This window comes from Macaca nemestrina, chromosome 16 (assembly GCF_043159975.1).
Source record: "Macaca nemestrina isolate mMacNem1 chromosome 16, mMacNem.hap1, whole genome shotgun sequence".
Taxonomy (NCBI): Eukaryota; Metazoa; Chordata; class Mammalia; order Primates; family Cercopithecidae; genus Macaca; species Macaca nemestrina.
Window position 1 is genome coordinate 104,462,651 of NC_092140.1, and position 17,986 is coordinate 104,480,636.

General features: G+C 40.6%; 1 protein-coding gene across 7 annotated transcripts in view; it reads left to right on the forward strand.

Annotated features, from left to right (window-relative positions):
• The window catches only part of LOC105490285 (zinc finger MYM-type containing 2), a 127,594-nt gene that overhangs the window by 23,328 nt on the left and 86,280 nt on the right, over positions 1-17,986 (forward strand). For 6 of the 7 annotated variants that reach the window (XM_071081582.1, XM_011755768.3, XM_011755765.3 and 3 more), the window contains one exon: positions 9,948-10,804. In XM_071081582.1, coding sequence (XP_070937683.1) covers positions 9,958-10,804 — 847 coding nt within the window. In that variant the 5' untranslated portion in view covers positions 9,948-9,957. The remainder of the gene's footprint in view (positions 1-9,947; positions 10,805-17,986) is intronic. The other variant, XM_071081584.1, reaches the window with a different exon arrangement.

Below are 17,986 nucleotides of genomic sequence, written 5' to 3' on the forward strand. Positions count from 1 at the left end.
CTGCAAGCTCCGCCTCCCGGGTTCACGCCATTCTCCTGCCTCAGCCTCCCGAGTAGCTGGGACTACAGACGCCCGCCACCTCACCCGGCTAGTTTTTTGTATTTTTTAGTAGAGACGGGGTTTCACCGTGTTAGCCAGGATGGTCTCGATCTCCTGACCTCGTGATCCACCCGTTTCGGCCTCCCAAAGTGCTGGGATTACAGGCTTGAGCCACCGCGCCCGGCCAATGTTCTTGTCTTATTCTTGACTTTACTGATAATGCTTTTAATAATTTTTCCTATAATTCCTTCTTCCTATTTTATTAGGAATTTTTATTCTTTTTTTTTTTTTTTTCCTTTTTTGAGATAGAGTCTCGCTGTCTTGCCCAGGCTCGTGTGCAGTGGTGCAATCTTGGCTCACTGCAGCCTCGACCTCCTTGGCTCCAGTGCTCCTCCCGCCTCAGTCCCGTAGCTGGGACCACAGGCGTGCATCACTATGCCCATCTAATTTTCCTATTTTTTGTAGAATTGGGGTTTCTCCCTGTTGCCCAGGCTGGTCTCCAACTGCGGGCTCAAGAGATCTGCCCGCCATGGCCTCCTAAAGTGCTGGGATTACAGGCGTGAGCCACTGTGCCTGGCCAGGAATTTTTATTCTTAATGTTTTAAATCTGTCATATTAACTCAGAACTATTGTAAGTACCATGAATACATACTGACTTATAATACTCTTTGCTGTAAAAAAGAGTTCACCTGAGCTTTCTTTGTAATTCTTTAACGATATTTAGAAAGCATTTAGGTAGGCTTGTAAGGGAGATGATGATGAATATTTTTGTTGAAGCACTTTGAAGAGCTTTCTTTGTGATTTTGTTTTTTGAAGGTTCATCAGCCTTTTTCAGCAAGTACTAATATTTTCTTGATACAAATATATGAACATTTATATTTTAACTATCACCTTTTCATTGTTTTTTCATGACAACATCAATTGTTCTGTTAATTAATTCTCACTGAATCAAAATAAAGACCAAATAGAACTGAAAGCATTTATGATTTATAATGTGGAGTATCACAAGACAGCTTAAAAATTAATTGGAAACTTACTGAAATTCCGAGGTACAAGCATCAGTTGTCTGGTAATTGTTTAGGAGTTAGGTAAGTATTTAGGAGTGTGCTAAGTGGTTTTCACATCCAGTTGTATCTTTGAATTAGAAGAAAAGCCATGTGAACCGTTTTTATACCATTTACTGTGGTAAAACGGAAATTCAGATAAGTTATTTGTTTAGTATTAAATAGCTAGTTAGAATTGACTGGAGGTAGAAGAGTGGCGGCTACATGGAGTAGATTTTACCTTGATAATGGAGAAGTGATCAACTTCTAATTGGATTACCTTTCTTTAAAGGACTAAGTAGATGTTTTCTGGTTGAAACATTATTTCTGTGATGTATAGAAGTGACTAATATTATTTACAGTCTGATTTTAAAATAGCTGTCATAGTTGAATGGTTATTCTGTTTTCAGAAGTAGATTGCTGCAGGGATCTAACTGTGGTAAAGAAACTTTCTTCTAAGGAGACTGAATTGACACATAGCAGCCACCAGAGGGAACTGTGAAGTCAGTTCTAGCTTTTCTGCCCCGGAAGTGGTTTTCTTCTAAGTATGCCAAAACAAAGGAACCAAATAACTTATATATTAAAAGCCTGCACATTTTATAATATCTGTAGATTTGGGCTGAGCTGTTATCTCATTTCTGTGAAAATCATTATGTTGATCAGGTACTTCCCTTATGACAAGTGAATGTTAACTACAAGTTCAGCTTCATTGTTTTTTGTTGTTGTTGTTGAGACAGGGTTTCACTGTCTTGTGTAGGCTGGAGCGTAGTGGCATCATCTCTGCTTAACAGCAACCTCTGCTTCCCTGGCTCAAGCGATCAGCCCCCGAAGTAGCTGGGACTACAGATGTGCACCACCATGCCCAACTAATTTTTTTTTTTTTTTTTGAGACAGAGTCTTGCTGTTTCCCAGGTTGGAGTGCAGTGGTGAGATCTCGGCTCACTGCAAGCTCTGCCTCCCGGGTTCACGCCATTCTTCTGCCTCAGCCTCCCGAGTAGCTGGGACTACAGACACCCACCACCACGCCCAGCTAATTTTTTTTTTTTTTTGTATTTCTAGTAGAGACGGGGTTTCACCATGTTAGCCAGGATGGTCTCGATCTCCAGACCTTGTGATCCGCCCACCTCGGCCTCCCAAAATGCTGGGATTATAGGCGTGAGCCACTGCGCCCAGCCAGTTTTTGTATTTTTCATAGAGTCAGGATTTCACTCAGTCACCAGGGCTGGTCTCTAACTCCTAGACACAAGTGATCTGCCTGCCTCTGCCTCCTAAAGTACTGGGATTACATGTGTGAGCTACCATGCCCGGCCCCATTCATTTTTTTAAAAATCCCATTGTAGGTTGGTACTTTGGGTTTGCTGTTTCTTTTGAATCTTGTGTATTTTGAATGTTGATTTGGTTGTTTTGTTGAATGGTTATGTTTTTTTAAAACATAAGAGCTGTGGCCGGGCACAGTGACGCCTGTAATCCCAGCTATTCAGGAGTCTGAGGCAGAAAATTGCTTGAACCCAGGAGACAGAGGTTGCAGTGAGATGAGATCATGCCACTGCACTCCAGCCTGGGTGACAGAGCGAGACTTGGTCTCAAAAAGAAAAAAAAAAAATTTAGCCAGGAGTGGTGGTGGGCGCCTGTAGTCCCAGCTACTCGGGAGGCTGAGGCACAAGAATTACTTGAACCCGGGAGGCTGAGGTTGCAGTGAACCGAGATTGTGCCACTGCACTCCAGTCTGGGCAACAGAGAGAGAGTCTGTCTCAAAAAAAAAATTAAAAAAATAAAAAAATAAATAAATAAATAAAAAAGCCAGGTGTAATGGCATGCGCCTGTGATCCCAGGTACTCAGAAGGTTGAGGCAGGCAGGTTGCTTGAGCTTGGGAGTTCAGCTGAGACCAGTCCAGTGCAACATGGCGAAACCCTGTCTCTGCAAAAAAAATACAAAAAAATTAGCCTGGCATGTGGCGTGTGCCTGAGGTCCCAGTTACTCAGGAGTCTGAGACAGGAGGATCCCTTGAGTCCAGGAGTTGGAGGTTGCAGTGAGCCTAGATCGCACCACTGCACTCCAGCCTAGGCAACAGAGCCAGACTCTTGTCTCCAAATAAAGAAAAAAAGAAAGAAAGAAAAAGAAAATGGATAATTCTGTTTAAAAGCTTAACCCAGCATACAGCTACAGTCCTAGCTACACAGACAGGAGAATCACTTGAGCCCAGGAGTCCAGCATGGGCAACATAGAAAGATCGCCATCTCAGAAGAAAAACAAACAAAAACAAAAAAAGAGAAGGGTGATTATTAACTTTATCCAAAGACCTGTAGATTACTACTCCCTATCCTAAGATATTATTTCAAAAATTAAAATATAAACATCATTACTCTTAAGACACTTCCTTAATAGGGAGAGCTTGTTTATAGCAAAAATAAGATATACTAAGGAGAAAGTTTCAGGTAAGTCCTTTAGTTACTTTTAAATAAATTTGAAAAACAATTTTTTAAGCATTTCCATTACAGAAAGTTTTAAAAATTGCAATATACTGAATAACATTTTCATTCAAAATTATCATAACTAATTCAATTAAAAATTTTTAAATACAAGTACTGTCATCAGTAATAGCTAAACTTTCTTTTAATGGTTATTGTGGACCAAATATTCATGTCAAACACTATAGCAGACCCTTAAAGTAGAATCATTTTTCTATCAATTGTATAGATTAAAAAAATATCCTCAGCAGGGCACGGTGGCTCACACCTGTAATCCCAGCACTTTGGGAGGCTGAGGCAGGTGGATCACTTGAGGTCAGGAGTTTGAGACCAATCTGGCCAACATGGTGAAACCCCATCTCTACTAAAAATACAAAAAAATTAGCCGGACATGGTGGCTCATGCTTGTAATCCCAGCTACTTGGGAGGCTGAGGCAGGAAAATTGCTTGAACCTGGGAGACGGAGGTTGCAGTGGGCTGTGATCGTGCCACTGTACTCCAGCCTCCATCCTGGGCAACAGAGCAAGGCTCCGTCTCAAAAAAAAAAAAAATCCTCAACAGTTAAGTAAACTGCTTAAAACCACAGCAAGAAAATGGTAGAGGTCAGGATTTAAATATTCACAACTATTAAGCAAAATGAAATTAAATATTAAACAATAATGTAAATAAATAATGCAGCTCTTATTTTTTTTCTTGAGACAGAGTCTCGCACCATCGCCCAGGCTGGAGTGCAGTGGTGCAATCTCAGCTCACTGCAGACTCCAACTCCGAGGTTCAAGCAATTCTCCTGCCTCAGCCTCCCAAGTAGCTGGGATTAAAGGCGCCCGCCACCACGCCTGGCTAATTTTTTGATTTTTAGTAGAGATGGGGTTTCACTATTTTGGCCTGGCTGGTCTCAAACTCCTGACCTCGTGATATGCCCACCTGGGCCTCCCAAAGTGCTGGGATTACAGGCGTGAGCCACTGCACCCGGCCCCCCAGCTGATTTTTTGTATACATATATATATATATATATATTTGTAGGAGAGATGGGGTTTTGTCGTGTTGGCCAGGCTGGTCTCGAACTCATAAGCTCAGACAATCTGCCTGCCTCAGCCTCCCAAAGTGCTAGGGTTACAGGCGTGAGCCACCGTGCCCAGCCTAATTTTTGTATTTTAGTAGAGACGGGGTTTCACTATGTTGCCCAGGCTGGGCTTGAACTCCAGAGCTCAAACAATCCTCTCGCCTCAGCCTCCCAAAGTGTTGGGATTTCAGGCGTGAGCCACCGCACCCAGCCCATTTTCTTTCAAGTAGTTATAAATGTATCTTTTGCCATTTTCCAGTCACAGCATGTCTTTTATCTGACAGCAGGTAGATACACAGCTCTTTCTCTGAGACCAGTGGAGACTGGTTTTGAAATCGAGCTCTGTGTATATAGTGTTTGAATCCTATACTGTCTTGGGACTTTGGGCAGTTTTAATTAATTTGTGAGCTGCTGTTTTATTATAGAAAAAAAATCTGTTTTTTAACTCAAAGGGATTGTCACAGTTATGTGAGAATAAAATAACACCTTGGCATTCTGTAAAATATCGTATGTTTTTGAAAATACTTCATTTTCTTATTTTGTTGAGTGGTGGAAAAGTGCCCGTCTGACACTAGAACTTGGTTTAGTGAGGACACTTAATCGTCAGAGAATAATACAGTATATATAAACTAAAGGGCTAGAGTGTATACTTTGATAATTAAATAATGCTGTTACTTAAAAATAACTTTGATAGTTAAAGTGAACATAATTGGCTTTGGGTTCTGGTCTTTCTGCAGATATTTGGGACATTTGTCTACTCTGTGCTCAAGCATTGTGTTAGGTCTTAGAGATTCAGTGAAAAGACAAGTTACATCTGGGTGTGGTGGCTCACACCTGTAATCCCAGCACTTTGGGAGGCCGAGGTGGGTGGATCATGAGGTCAAGAGATCGAGACCATCCTGGCTAACATGGTGAAACCCCGTCTCTACTAAAAATACAAAAAATTATCTGGACGTGGTGGTGCATGCCTGGAGTCCCAGCTACTCTGGAGGCTGAGGCAGGAGAAGCGCTTGAACCCAGGAGATGGAGGTTGCGGTGAGCCGAGATCGATCGCGCCACTGCATTCCAGCCTGGGTGACAGACTCTATCTCAAAAAAAAAAAAAAAAAGAAAAGACAAATTATTTAAATGTTTCAATGTTTCATTAAAAAGTTAGTGTACCCTTATTTGATGTCTGTGAAAAGTGCTTATTCTGCATCTCTTTTTGTATCTGGAGATTGCATCTTTGACTAGAGTTTTGCCAACTGTATATCATCTTCTGCTACTGACTCCTTTTCCTTCCTTTACTCAGTCAGGTGCTTAGCTGCGTGAAACCCTAGATTAAAGCAGAATCCAAAGTGCGTGTGGTTGACCACTCAGCCCCCTACCTAAACTTCTGTCCTTCCCAGCAAACTGCTTCTATCAGCATGATGTGATCCTCTCAGGAGTTTTTTTTTTCCCCATGAATTTGTGTATAAATATATATACTTCAGGGAAAATATCGTATATATAGGTTTTTGGGATATGCATAACATCACAGTAGTAATTTTCTTTGTGTTCTATAACTTTTTTAAATTTTTGTGTGTACATTGTAGGTTTTTTTGTAGGTACATTGTAGGTATATTTATGAGTTACATGAGATTGTTTTTGTTTTTGTTTTGTTTTGTTTTTGAGACAGAGTCTCACCCCATCTATTACCCAGGCTGGAGTGCAGTGGTACAGTCTCAGCTCTCTGCAACCTCCACCTCCTAGGTTCAAGCGATTTTCATGCCTCAGCCTCCTGAGTAGCTGGAATTACAGGTGCACGCTACCATGCCCAGCTAATCTTTGTATTTTTAGTAGAGATGGGGTTTCACCATGTTGGCCAGACTGGTCTCTAACTCCAGACCTCAAGTGATCCGCCTGCCTCAGCCTCTGCCCGCTACATGAGATGTTTTGATACAGGCATGCATTGTGTGATAATCGCATGGAGAATGGAGTATCCCTTCAACTATTTATCCTTTGTGTTGCAAATAATCCAGTTATACTCTTAGTTATTTTAAAATGCACAATTAGATTATTATTGACTATGGTCACCCTGTTGTGCTATCAAATAATAGGTCTTGTTCTATTTTTTTGTGCCCATTAACCTCCCACCTCACCACTACCCTTCTGAGCCTTTGCTAAGCATCCTTCTTCTCGATCTCCATGAGTGTTCTGTAACTTTTTAAAGTCATCAGTATACCTTGTAGATTTTTTTCACCCTTTTTTCAGCCACTGTCATCTCTCACTTGGACCATTTCAATGGCCATCTAGTTTGTTTCTTGGCTTCCAGTTTTTGTCTCTTGTTCCCACATAGCAGCCGCAGTGATCTATTTAAAACCTGAGATTGTATCACCTCTTTGCTGAAAACATAGCAGTGTTTCCTGTTCCAGTAAAATCCAAACTTTCACCTTTAGTTAGAATTAATGCTTTCTAAGCTTAGGCAGGGCTGTTTACCTGTTTTGATTACTGATTTTTCCCTTGTGCCTTGAAAGTATCTTGTGCATACTAGGTGCTCTGTAAATCTGTTAAATGTAATTAATGTATTAGCTAGTTGGCCTTGATGTGTTGTTCTCTGCCTGTTTATCTCATTTTATCCTCCTCTTTGCTTCCTACTTTGATCTGCCACATTGGCTTTATTCTGCAGCTTGGATTGGCCAACTTCATTCCCTCTAGGCTTTGCAGAAGCTGTTTTCTTTGCCTGGAATATCCCGTCCCCAGTTTTCTCACAGCTGAATCTTTCTTATCATTTCATATTTCAGTGTAAATGTCACTTGCTTAAAGAGATGTTCTCTGATCACCAAACTAGTTATCTCTTCACTTATCTCTTCACTGTTATTCTGTTTAAAATTTTTTAAATTTAGTTTTTTAAAAAAGTGATAAATCACGTGATCCAAAATTAAGAAAATGCTACAAGATGTACAGTGAAAAATGCCTCTAACACTGTCATCTGTAAATCAAAGCAATACATATTAGTCTCTTTTTTATCCTTGCAGAGGCTTTTAAATGAAGTGTTTTTAAACCAGTCTTTAAGAACTATATAGCCAGTATCTCCTCATCTTTTCAGATAGTACACTATGAAAATTTGACCAAACCACTGTATATAAGCCACTTCAACTTCCTATTCATCCTATCTACAAATTAATCTGTAGTCTATACTTACCCTTCAGTTTTTCCTTTTCTAGTTGGTTCCCCTTGCATTTCGCCCCCCAAGTTTGATCTGTGAGATCAAAGTGGTTCTTATTCAGAATTAGTGATATTACCACCTGATGATCTATCTCATCTCCATTTGCTCAGTAACTTTGTTCTAGAAATTTTCTCTCTCTCTCTCTCTCTCTGTCTCTGTGTGTGTGTGTGTGTGTGTGTGTGTGTGTATGTGTTTTCTTTTGAGACAGAGTTTGCTCTGTTGCCCAGGCTGGAATATAGTGGCACAATCATAGCTCACTGCAACCTCGAACTCCTGGGCTCAAGTGATCCTCCTGCCTCAGCCTCCTAAGTAGCCAGGACTACAGATGTGCACCACCATGACTGGCTGATTTTTAAATTTTAGTATTTAGTAGATTTGAGGTCTTGTTATGTTGCTCATGCTGGTCTCGAATTCCTGGGCTTAAGCAGTCCTCCCACCTCAGCCTCCCAAAATGCTAGGATTACAGGTATGAGCCATTGTGTCTGGCCTGAGGTTATCTTCTTAACTCTGCTATTTTCTTTGGCTTCAGCACAGCATGGCATATAGGAGGTGCTTAGAAAATATTAGTTGAATATAGCACAATGATGAGTTTTGAACTCTTGAGTTTTAGAGACCTGGGTATTCAACCTAGTTATGTGACTTGGGCAAGAGAGTTAGCATCTGTAAGCCAGAATTTTCTTTTCTTTTCTTTTTCTTTTTCTTTTTTTTTTTTTCCATTTTGAGACAGGGTCTCACTCTGTAGCCCAGGCTGGAACGCAGTGGCGCAATCATGGCTGGCTTCAGCCTCAAACTCCCGGCCTCAGATGATTCTCCTCTTCAGCCTCCTGAGTGGTTGGGACTACAGGCACGTGCCACCATTCCTGGCTAATTTTTGTATTTTTTGTAGAGATGGGGTTTCGTCATGTTGCGCAGGCTGGTCTCAAACTCCTGGGCTCAAGCGATCTGCCCACCTCAGCCTCCCAATGGTCACGCTGCCTTCTCTTTCACCTGTAGTCTCCCTCTGCATGTCTTTTATAAGGGTACTTGTGAGTGCATTTGTGACCCACCCAGGTAATCCCATATAATCTCACTTGAAAATCCTTAACGTTAATCGTATCTGCAAAGTCCCTTTTTCCATGTAAGACAACATTTATAGGTTCCAGGGATGGGGACCTGATACCTTTGGTGACCTTTATGCAGCCTGCTACTGGGATATAAAGCACACAGCATGGTACCTGGCAACAAAAGAATTTATGCTTTCTGGATAGGGTCAAGAAAGATTAAAATTTTCAGAAAGATTTAATTGTACAATTAATGGAAGCCAGAGAATATGAGAAAAGTGGGTTAAAAAAAGATAAGATGGCCAGGCACAATGGCCCATGCCTGTAATCCCAGCACTTTGGGAGGCTGAGGCCAAGGTCAGGGGATCTCTTGAGCCTAGGAATTTTGAGACCAGCCTGGGTAACATAATGAGACTTCATCTGTACCAAAAAACATTAAAAAAAATTAGCCAGGTGTGGTGGCAATGGCCTGTAGTCCCAGCTAGTTGGAGGTGGGAGGATCGCCTTAACCTGGGATGTCGAGGCTGTAGTGAGCCATGATCACAACGCTGCACTCCCGCCTGGGTGACAGAACGAGACCCTGTCCTTCCCCACCCCCCAAAAAAGATGAGGTAAGGGAAAGGATTATAGCATGTGACTTTGTATGATACAGTGAGTAAATGGGATAAGTGTATAATGAAGTAATTATTTTTTGTCAAATTTTGATTTTTTTTTTTTTCCTGTTCAGATGTTTGGGAGGATTTATCCATATTTTTAGTGTTAAAGTTTATGGAGTAAATAATGTACCCCTGAAAGGAGGTGGTGGTGGTGGTGGTAGGAATATATTGCATGTGATTACCATGAATATATTGCATATGATTCATTATCCAATAAAAGTTGGATAATTGCCTTCCTTGTTATCCTGCAAAAGTTAACATGTGAACTGTATGAAATGATTAATGAATGAGATCACAGAATGGATATCACATAATTTCCTGAATGTTAGATAAGAGTCACTTCATTTAGAATAAAAATAAAATAAAAGTACCCTTTAAATCAGTGGTTTCAGTTAGAGTAACATAAAAAGTCATACTGACGTTTTAATTCTTATTTCTATCTTCCTAACAGGCTCTTTGGCATGGACACAAGTTCAGTGGGAGGATTAGAATTGACTGATCAGACTCCTGTTTTATTAGGGAGTACGGCCATGGCAACCAGTCTCACGAATGTAGGAAACTCATTTAGTGGTCCAGCTAATCCTTTAGTGTCTAGATCTAATAAGTTTCAGAACTCGTCAGTGGAAGATGATGATGATGTTGTTTTTATCGAACCTGTACAACCTCCCCCACCTTCTGTACCAGTGGTAGCTGATCAAAGAACCATAACATTTACATCATCAAAAAATGAAGAACTACAAGGAAATGATTCCAAAATTACTCCTTCCTCAAAAGAGTTGGCATCTCAGAAGGGAAGTGTAAGTGAGACAATTGTCATTGATGATGAAGAGGACATGGAAACAAATCAAGGGCAAGAGAAAAATTCCTCTAATTTTATTGAACGAAGACCTCCTGAGACTAAAAACAGAACCAATGATGTGGATTTCTCCACTTCCAGTTTTTCAAGAAGTAAGGTAAATGCAGGAATGGGTAATAGTGGTATCACCACAGAACCAGACTCTGAAATTCAGATTGCTAATGTTACAACTTTAGAAACAGGTGTAAGCTCTGTGAATGATGGCCAATTAGAAAATACTGACGGGCGAGATATGAACTTAATGATTACACATGTAACATCACTGCAGAATACCAACTTGGGAGATGTCTCTAACGGACTGCAGTCAAGTAATTTTGGTGTTAATATACAAACGTACACCCCATCTTTAACTTCACAGACCAAGACTGGAGTAGGACCTTTTAATCCTGGTAGAATGAATGTGGCAGGAGACGTATTTCAGAATGGAGAATCTGCAACTCATCATAATCCTGGTAAGCAGTAAGAGAAACTCTACTTCATGTAAATAAATTTAAACCTTTGACTGCTGCTTTTTTCATTGTAGTAACTGGTATTACCTTGTTTAGTTTCATCATGTAAAATATGTTAATTATATTGAATTTTATCTTAAGTTTGAAATTTTAATAAGAATTGTAAAACCGTGTATAGTATTTTTCTGTGGATTACTAGAAAGTTAATCATAAAGTAATTTTATATTTAAAGGATTTAAGAAAAAAATACTCCTTACATTCATCACCAAAGTCTGATAATTTGGCCAGGCACGGTGGCTCATGCCTGTAATCCCCGTACTTTGGGAGGCCAAGGTGGGTGGATTGTTTGAGCCCAGCAGTTCGAGACCAGTCTAGGCAACATAGTGAGGCGCCATCTCTAAATTTAAAAAGCAAAACAAACAAAAGAATGAATTGCTAATAGAATTTTTGCTAGTGTTTTAATATATAAATTAGAGAACCAGTAGATTAATATAATAGTACACTTAAAGAACAGTGTAATATGGTACAGTAGTTGCATTTAGATTTTTTTTTGAGGAGGAGTCTTGCTCTGTCAACCAGGCTGGAGTGCAGTGACGCGATTTTGGCTCACTGCAATCTCCGCCTCCTGTCAAGCCATTCTCCTGCCTCAGCCGCCCAAGTAGCTGGGATTACAGGCGTCCACCACCACACATGGCTAATTTTTGTATTTTGTATGGGGTTTTACCATGTTGGCCAGAACAGGCTGGTCTCAAACTCCTGACCTCAGGTGATCTGCCTACCTCAGCCTCCCAAAGTGCTGGGATTAACAGGTGTGAGCCACTGCACCTGGCTGCATTTAGATTTATTTCTACTTTCCCTGTGCTTATTTAATTTAATTAATTAGTTAATTTTTTGGGACAGGATCTCTCTCTGTTGCCCAGAGTGGAGTACAGTGGCACAATCTCAGCTCACTGCAACCTCGACCTCTTGAGCTCAGGTGATCCTCCCACCACAGCCTCCAGAGTAGCTGGGACCACAGGCATGAGCCACCATGCCTGGCTAATTAAAAAAAAAAAATTATTTGTAGAGACAGAGTCTCACTATGTTGTCCAGGCTGGTCTTACACTCCTGGGCTCAAACAGTCCTTCTGCCTTGGCCTCTTAAAGTGCTGGATTCTAGGTATGAGCCACCATGCCCAGCCATTTTATTTTTTATTAAGAGTTGGCTAAGATTTTCTTTTATTTTTCTCACGTTTGAAGAAAGCCAAACATATCATGCTTTTTTTTCTTTTCTAAAACTAAAGTTATGATTGACATGCAAGTCTGTATATATTTAATGTATACAACTCGATGCTGTGTTTATTTTTGACCACGTATCTTTAGCTTTTAGTTAGCATTTTACTACTTAAAAATTTTAAAAATTATTTTTATTTTTCAAGGGCATAAATAAGCAATACTTTTTTTTCTTATTTATTTATTTATTGACAGAGTCTTGCTCTATCACGTAGGCTGGAATGCAGTGGTGCAGTCTCAACTGACTGCACCTCCGCCTCCCTAGTAGCTGGAATTATAAATGTGCGCCACCACACCCAGCTAAATTTTGTATTTTTAGTAGAGACGGGGTTTCACCATGTTGGCCAGGTTGGTCTCAAACTCCTGGCCTCAAGTGATCCCATCTGCTCGGCCTCTCAAAGTTCTGGGATTACAGGTGTGAGCCACTGCACCTAGCCCCCCACCTTTTTTTTTTTTTTTTGAAGGTTGATAAATTTCTTGACTATATGAAATTGTTTTCTGTGAGCAGCCTTGTTCTATGAAAACTTTAAAATATGGAAGTGATAACTCTGTGCCAGCCTGGGCAACATGGTGAAAAAATACAAAATACCTAAAATATGAAAGTTAGCTAGGTATGGTGGTGCACACCTGTGGTCCCAGCTGCTTGGGAGGCTGAGGGTGGGAGGATCCCTTGAGCCCCATAGGCAGAGGTTGCAATGAATCAAGATTGCACCACTGTACTCCAGCCTGGGTGACAAAGTAAGACCCCGTCTCAAAAACAAAACGAACTCTGACTTTTTTGTGGCATGGCTGTGGATGTCTCTCTTTAACCTCTCCCCCAATTCCTCTGTGTGTGTATATCTATCTGCTTTTCTCTCTCACATACTTCTCTCTGTGTCTGACTCATTCTGTCATCATTTTAGGCCTTATCCTAGGGATTGTGGAGAATAACATGAAGTAATTAAAATCTAGGCAGTGTAGGATGCTCTATGAATTGCTAGTTATTTTTCTTATTTGTGGAGTAATGTCTCATTATTGAAGACTGCTTGGAAAATCTATGATTAAAAACAAGAGCTGGTGCCAAGCATGGTGGCTCATGCCTGTCATTCCAGCACTTTGGGAGACCAAGGCAAGAGGATCACTTGAGCTCAGGCGTTTCAGACCAGCCTCTGGGCAATAGAGCAAGACCTTATCTCTACTAAAGATGAAAAAAATTGCCAGGGCTGGTTGCAGTGGCTCAAGCCTGTAATCCCAGCATTTTGGGAGGCCAAGGTGGATGGATCATCTGAGGTCAGGAGTTCGAGACCAGCCTGGCCAACATGGCCAAACCCCATCTCGACTAAAATACAAAAATTCTTCGGGCATGGTGGTGCATGCCAGCTGCTCGGGAGGCTGAGGCACGATAATTTGTTGAACCTCGGAGGTGGAGGTTGCAGTGAGCAGAGATTGCGCCACTGCACTCCAGCCTGGGCACAGAGTAAAACTCTGTCTCAAAACAAAAATAAAAACAAAACAAAACAACCCCCTAAAACTAGCCACGCATGGTGGTGTACACCTGTAGCCTCAGCTACTTGGGAGGCTGAAGCTGGAAGGTCGTTTTAAGTCTGGGAGATCAAGGCTGCAGTGAGCTATGATTGTGCCACTACACTCTAGCCCAGGCAGCAGAGTGAGACATTGTCTGAAAAAAATAAAGAGAGCTGAGCATGATGGTGTGAGGTGCGGAGCTGTTGAGATGGGAGGATCCCTTGAGGCCGGGAGTTGGAGATTGTAGTGCTCTGTGCTGGTGCCTGTCAATAGCCAGCACACTCCAACCTGCACAACACAGTGAGACCCGATCATAGTCCTCCTGAGTAAAGATAGCCACTATCAATACTTTGGGTGGTTGTCTTTTAGTCTTTTTTGTATTTTGTTAACCTAGTGGAAATGCAGATCTGTGTAGTTTTGTTTTGTTTTTTCCTCCACTGCATTTTCTCATACCATTAACTATGTAAGTTTTAATGGCTGCGCAGTGGGTATTGACGTAACATTCCCATATTTGGCTTTTACACTGTTCCCCATATTTTGCTGTTGTAGGTCTATGATGAAATGTTTCTTCACATTCTTATTTCCTTAGAGTATATTCCTATAAGTAAGTTACTGGGCTAAATGATATGATTACTCCCATGCCCCTAACGATTTTTGGTTTAAAAATACATACCTGGTATATAGTGGTGTTAGAATAAATATGTTCTTTTTTACTCAGTTTTGAAATTTCTTATTACTTCTAAAACCCCTTATAGGCAGGTAGAAGTGTGTGTGTGTGTGTGTGTGTGTTGGGGGGGGTGTATGTGTGAGTTTGTAGGAGCATTTTTAACTTACAGAAATATATTGTCATAATGCTTTTTAGAAAGCTCTTAGCAATTTATACTGCCATGAACTGTATGTTAGTCTTTCATTATAACCTTGCTGCTTAAATAGTGCTCAAATTAGTTTTAAAATAGCTATTTTTTTCTTTCTCATATGTAAAAATATGAAGAAAATAACATTAAGTCTTACCACTGAGAATCAATCAATTAATGGTACATATAATTCTAACCTGAGATCATAGCATAGGTACAGTTTTGCAGCCATTCCTGCCACTCCTTTTAATACCTGGCAGTAGATCTTGAAATTTTGTTCATGTCAACATATGCGTGTGAAATTTGTCTATTTTGTATTTAGCTCGGTTCCAGTTTTTCCTACTTAGATAATTATTTTTTAAGAATATTCTTGTGTATACATCTTGGGATACTTACTTCTTTAGGAATATTGCTGGATCAAAGAGACCATATCATAAGAATTGTGTTCCTGTCTACTCAAACTCTGTAAAGTAGTCATCAGAAAAACTGCACACAGAGAAATATGAATTGGGTCTTGCATTTATATGCTGATTTTATTTGTAATAGAGAATAATGGATGCTATAAAATCTTGGCTGTTTATATTGGTTCTTGTACTAATTGTTAATTGGGAAAATTTACCAGCTATCCTTTCATGAAATCCCTTGTATGAAATTGAAGGTTTAGACAAAATGATTAGGCCTTTTCTATTCCTAAAATTTTTTTTTGATGTTGGAGGAAATAAAAATGTAAAACTAGGGCAAATGTAAATTGAAAATACAGAAGCACCATTTATTTCAGTGTCAAGGCAATAGATGCCCTTAAGTTTTGATAGGCTCCTTTAACTATGTATTCAAGTGACAAGCCTAGAAAATAGAACGCCCTGAGGAGCCTGTATTAGTGTGGGCAAGAACTGTTTCTTTTAGATCTGTTCAAGCATAATTTTTTATTGGAGACCTTTTTTCCTTTCATAAGATGGAATTACCAGTTCTTCTAGTGATTTTCTTTCTCGTTGACAAGATTTTTACCCATTTATTAAAACTAGTCAGTTACTGTGATGATAGCTAAATAACAGAATTCCAGAATGCACTCTTTATTCTAATAAGTTTGGTGTGTTTTTGTTTTTGTTTTTCAAACTAAGGGGTATTAATACAGTCAGGTAAAATCTGAATAGCCCCTTGAAACCATTAGGTTGATGGAATGGGTCAGAACCAAAAAATCATCCTTTTTAAAGTTTTGGTAGGAAAGAAGTTTTCCCAAGCTCTGGTTACATTTTGTACTGCAAGGAAAGTAATTTTTTTCCTGTGGAAGGGCAGCTTTTGTGTATGGAAGTTCAAAATACAGGAGAAACTAGAAAGGAAAAAGAAATTTATGAGAGACCAAAGTAGTAGAAATTGGAGTGGTAACCTGAAACGTTTCAAAATGAAGATAGGTTATGGTATTGGTAGCGCCATGAGAGGCCTGCAGAACAGGAACTAGTGCAGCAAACTGGAGACTAAGAGAGAAAAGATGTCCTCTACCATTAATCGTTACGACACCTCAGTACTGTGCTGTGCTGAACCTTTGCAGTGGTGGAGGAATTTGACATTGGATTAGTCAGTACAGGCATACCTCATTTTATAGTGCTTTCTTTTTTTTTTTTTTTTTTTTTGAGACGGAGTCTCGCTCTGTCGCCCAGGCTGGAGTGCAGTGGCCGGATCTCAGCTCACTGCAAGCTCCGCCTCCCGGGTTCCCGCCATTCTCCTGCCTCAGCCTCCCGAGTAGCTGGGACCACAGGCGCCGCCACCTCGCCCGGCTAATTTTTTGTGTTTTTAGTAGAGACGGGGTTTCGCCGTGTTAGCCAGGATGGTCTCGATCTCCTGACCTTGTGATCCGCCCGTCTCGGCCTCCCAAAGTGCTGGGATTACAGGCTTGAGCCACCGCGCCCGGCCTTATAATGCTTTCTTTATTGCACTTCACAGATAATTGCACTTTACACAAATTGAAGGTTTGTGGCAACATTGAGCCGAGTAAGGCTTTTGGCGCCACACTTCCAACATCATGTGGTCACTTCGTGTCTCTGTTTCACGTTTTGGTAATTCTCACAATGCTTCAGACGTGTTCATTATTATTATACCTGTTACGGTGATCTGTGATCAGTGATCTTTGATGTTACTATTGTAATTGTTTTGGATGCCACAAACCGTACCTATATGAGAGTGAACCTGTTTGATAACTGTTGTGTGTGTTCTAACTCTCCTTCTCCTTGGACCTCCCTATTCCTTGAGACACAGCAATATTTAAATTAGGTCAATTAATAACCCTATAGTGGTTGCTAAGTGTTCAAGTGAAAGAAAGAACCTCACATCTCTTGCTTTAAATCAAAAGTTAGAACTGATTAGGCTTAGTGAGGAATGCATGTTGAAAAGCCTAGAAAGGCTGAGAGCTAGGCCTCTTGCACCAAACAGCCAAATTGTGAATGCAAAGGAAAAGTTCTTGAAGGAAATTAAAAGTGCTACTCCAGTGAACACAGGAATGATAAGAAAGTGAAACAGCCTTTTTTTTTTTTGAGACAGAGTCTCACTGTCTCACCCAGTCTGGAGTACAGTAGCTCGAACTTGGCTCACTGCCTCACAGGCTCAAGAGATCCTCCCACCTCAGCCTCCCAAGTAGCTAGGGCCATAAGAATGTGCTGCCATGCCTGGTTAATTTTTAAAAAATATTTTTTTGTGGAGACAGGGTTTCACTATGTTGCCCAGGCTGAACTGCTCAAGCGATCCACCTGCCTCAGACCCTGAAAGTGCTGGGATTACAAGTGTGAGCCACCGTGCCTGGCCACAAAACAGCCTTATTGCTGATGTGGAGAAAGTTTAAGTGGTCTGGATAGAAGATCAAACCAACTACAACATTCCCTTAAGCCAAAGCCCAATCCAGAGTTAGGCCCTAACTCTTTTTCGGTTTTATGAGAACTGAGAGAGATAAGGAAATAGAAGAAAAGTTTGAAGCTAGTAAAGGTTGGCTCATGAGGTTTAAGGAAATAAGCCATCTCCATAACATAAACGTGCAAGGTGAAGCTGCAAATGCTGATGGAGAAGTTGCAGCAAGTTCTCCAGAAGATCTAAGATAATTGATGTAGGTGGCAACATGAAACAGCGGACAAAACAGCTGGCTGGCTCTCCTGTTAATATAGTTAATACAGTTAGTGACTGCAGGGTGAAGCCAGTGCTCATTTACTATTCTGAAATTCGTAGGGTGCTTAAGAATCATGATAAATGTACTCTGCCTGTGCTTTATCAGTGGAACAGCAAAGCCCAGATGACAGCACATGTGTTTACAGCATGGTTTACCGAATAGTTTAGTGTTGAGACCTTCTGCTCATAGAAATGATTCTTTTTAAAATATTACTGCCCAGTACACCTGGTCATCCAAGAGCTCTGATGGAGATGTACAAGGAGATGAGTGTTGTTTTCATACCTGCTACCACAGTATTCATTCTGCAGCCTGTGGATCAAGGAGTAATTTTGACTTTTAAGTCTTACTATTTAAGAAATACATTTCGTAAGGCTATAACTGCCGTAGATAGTGATTCCTCTGATCGATC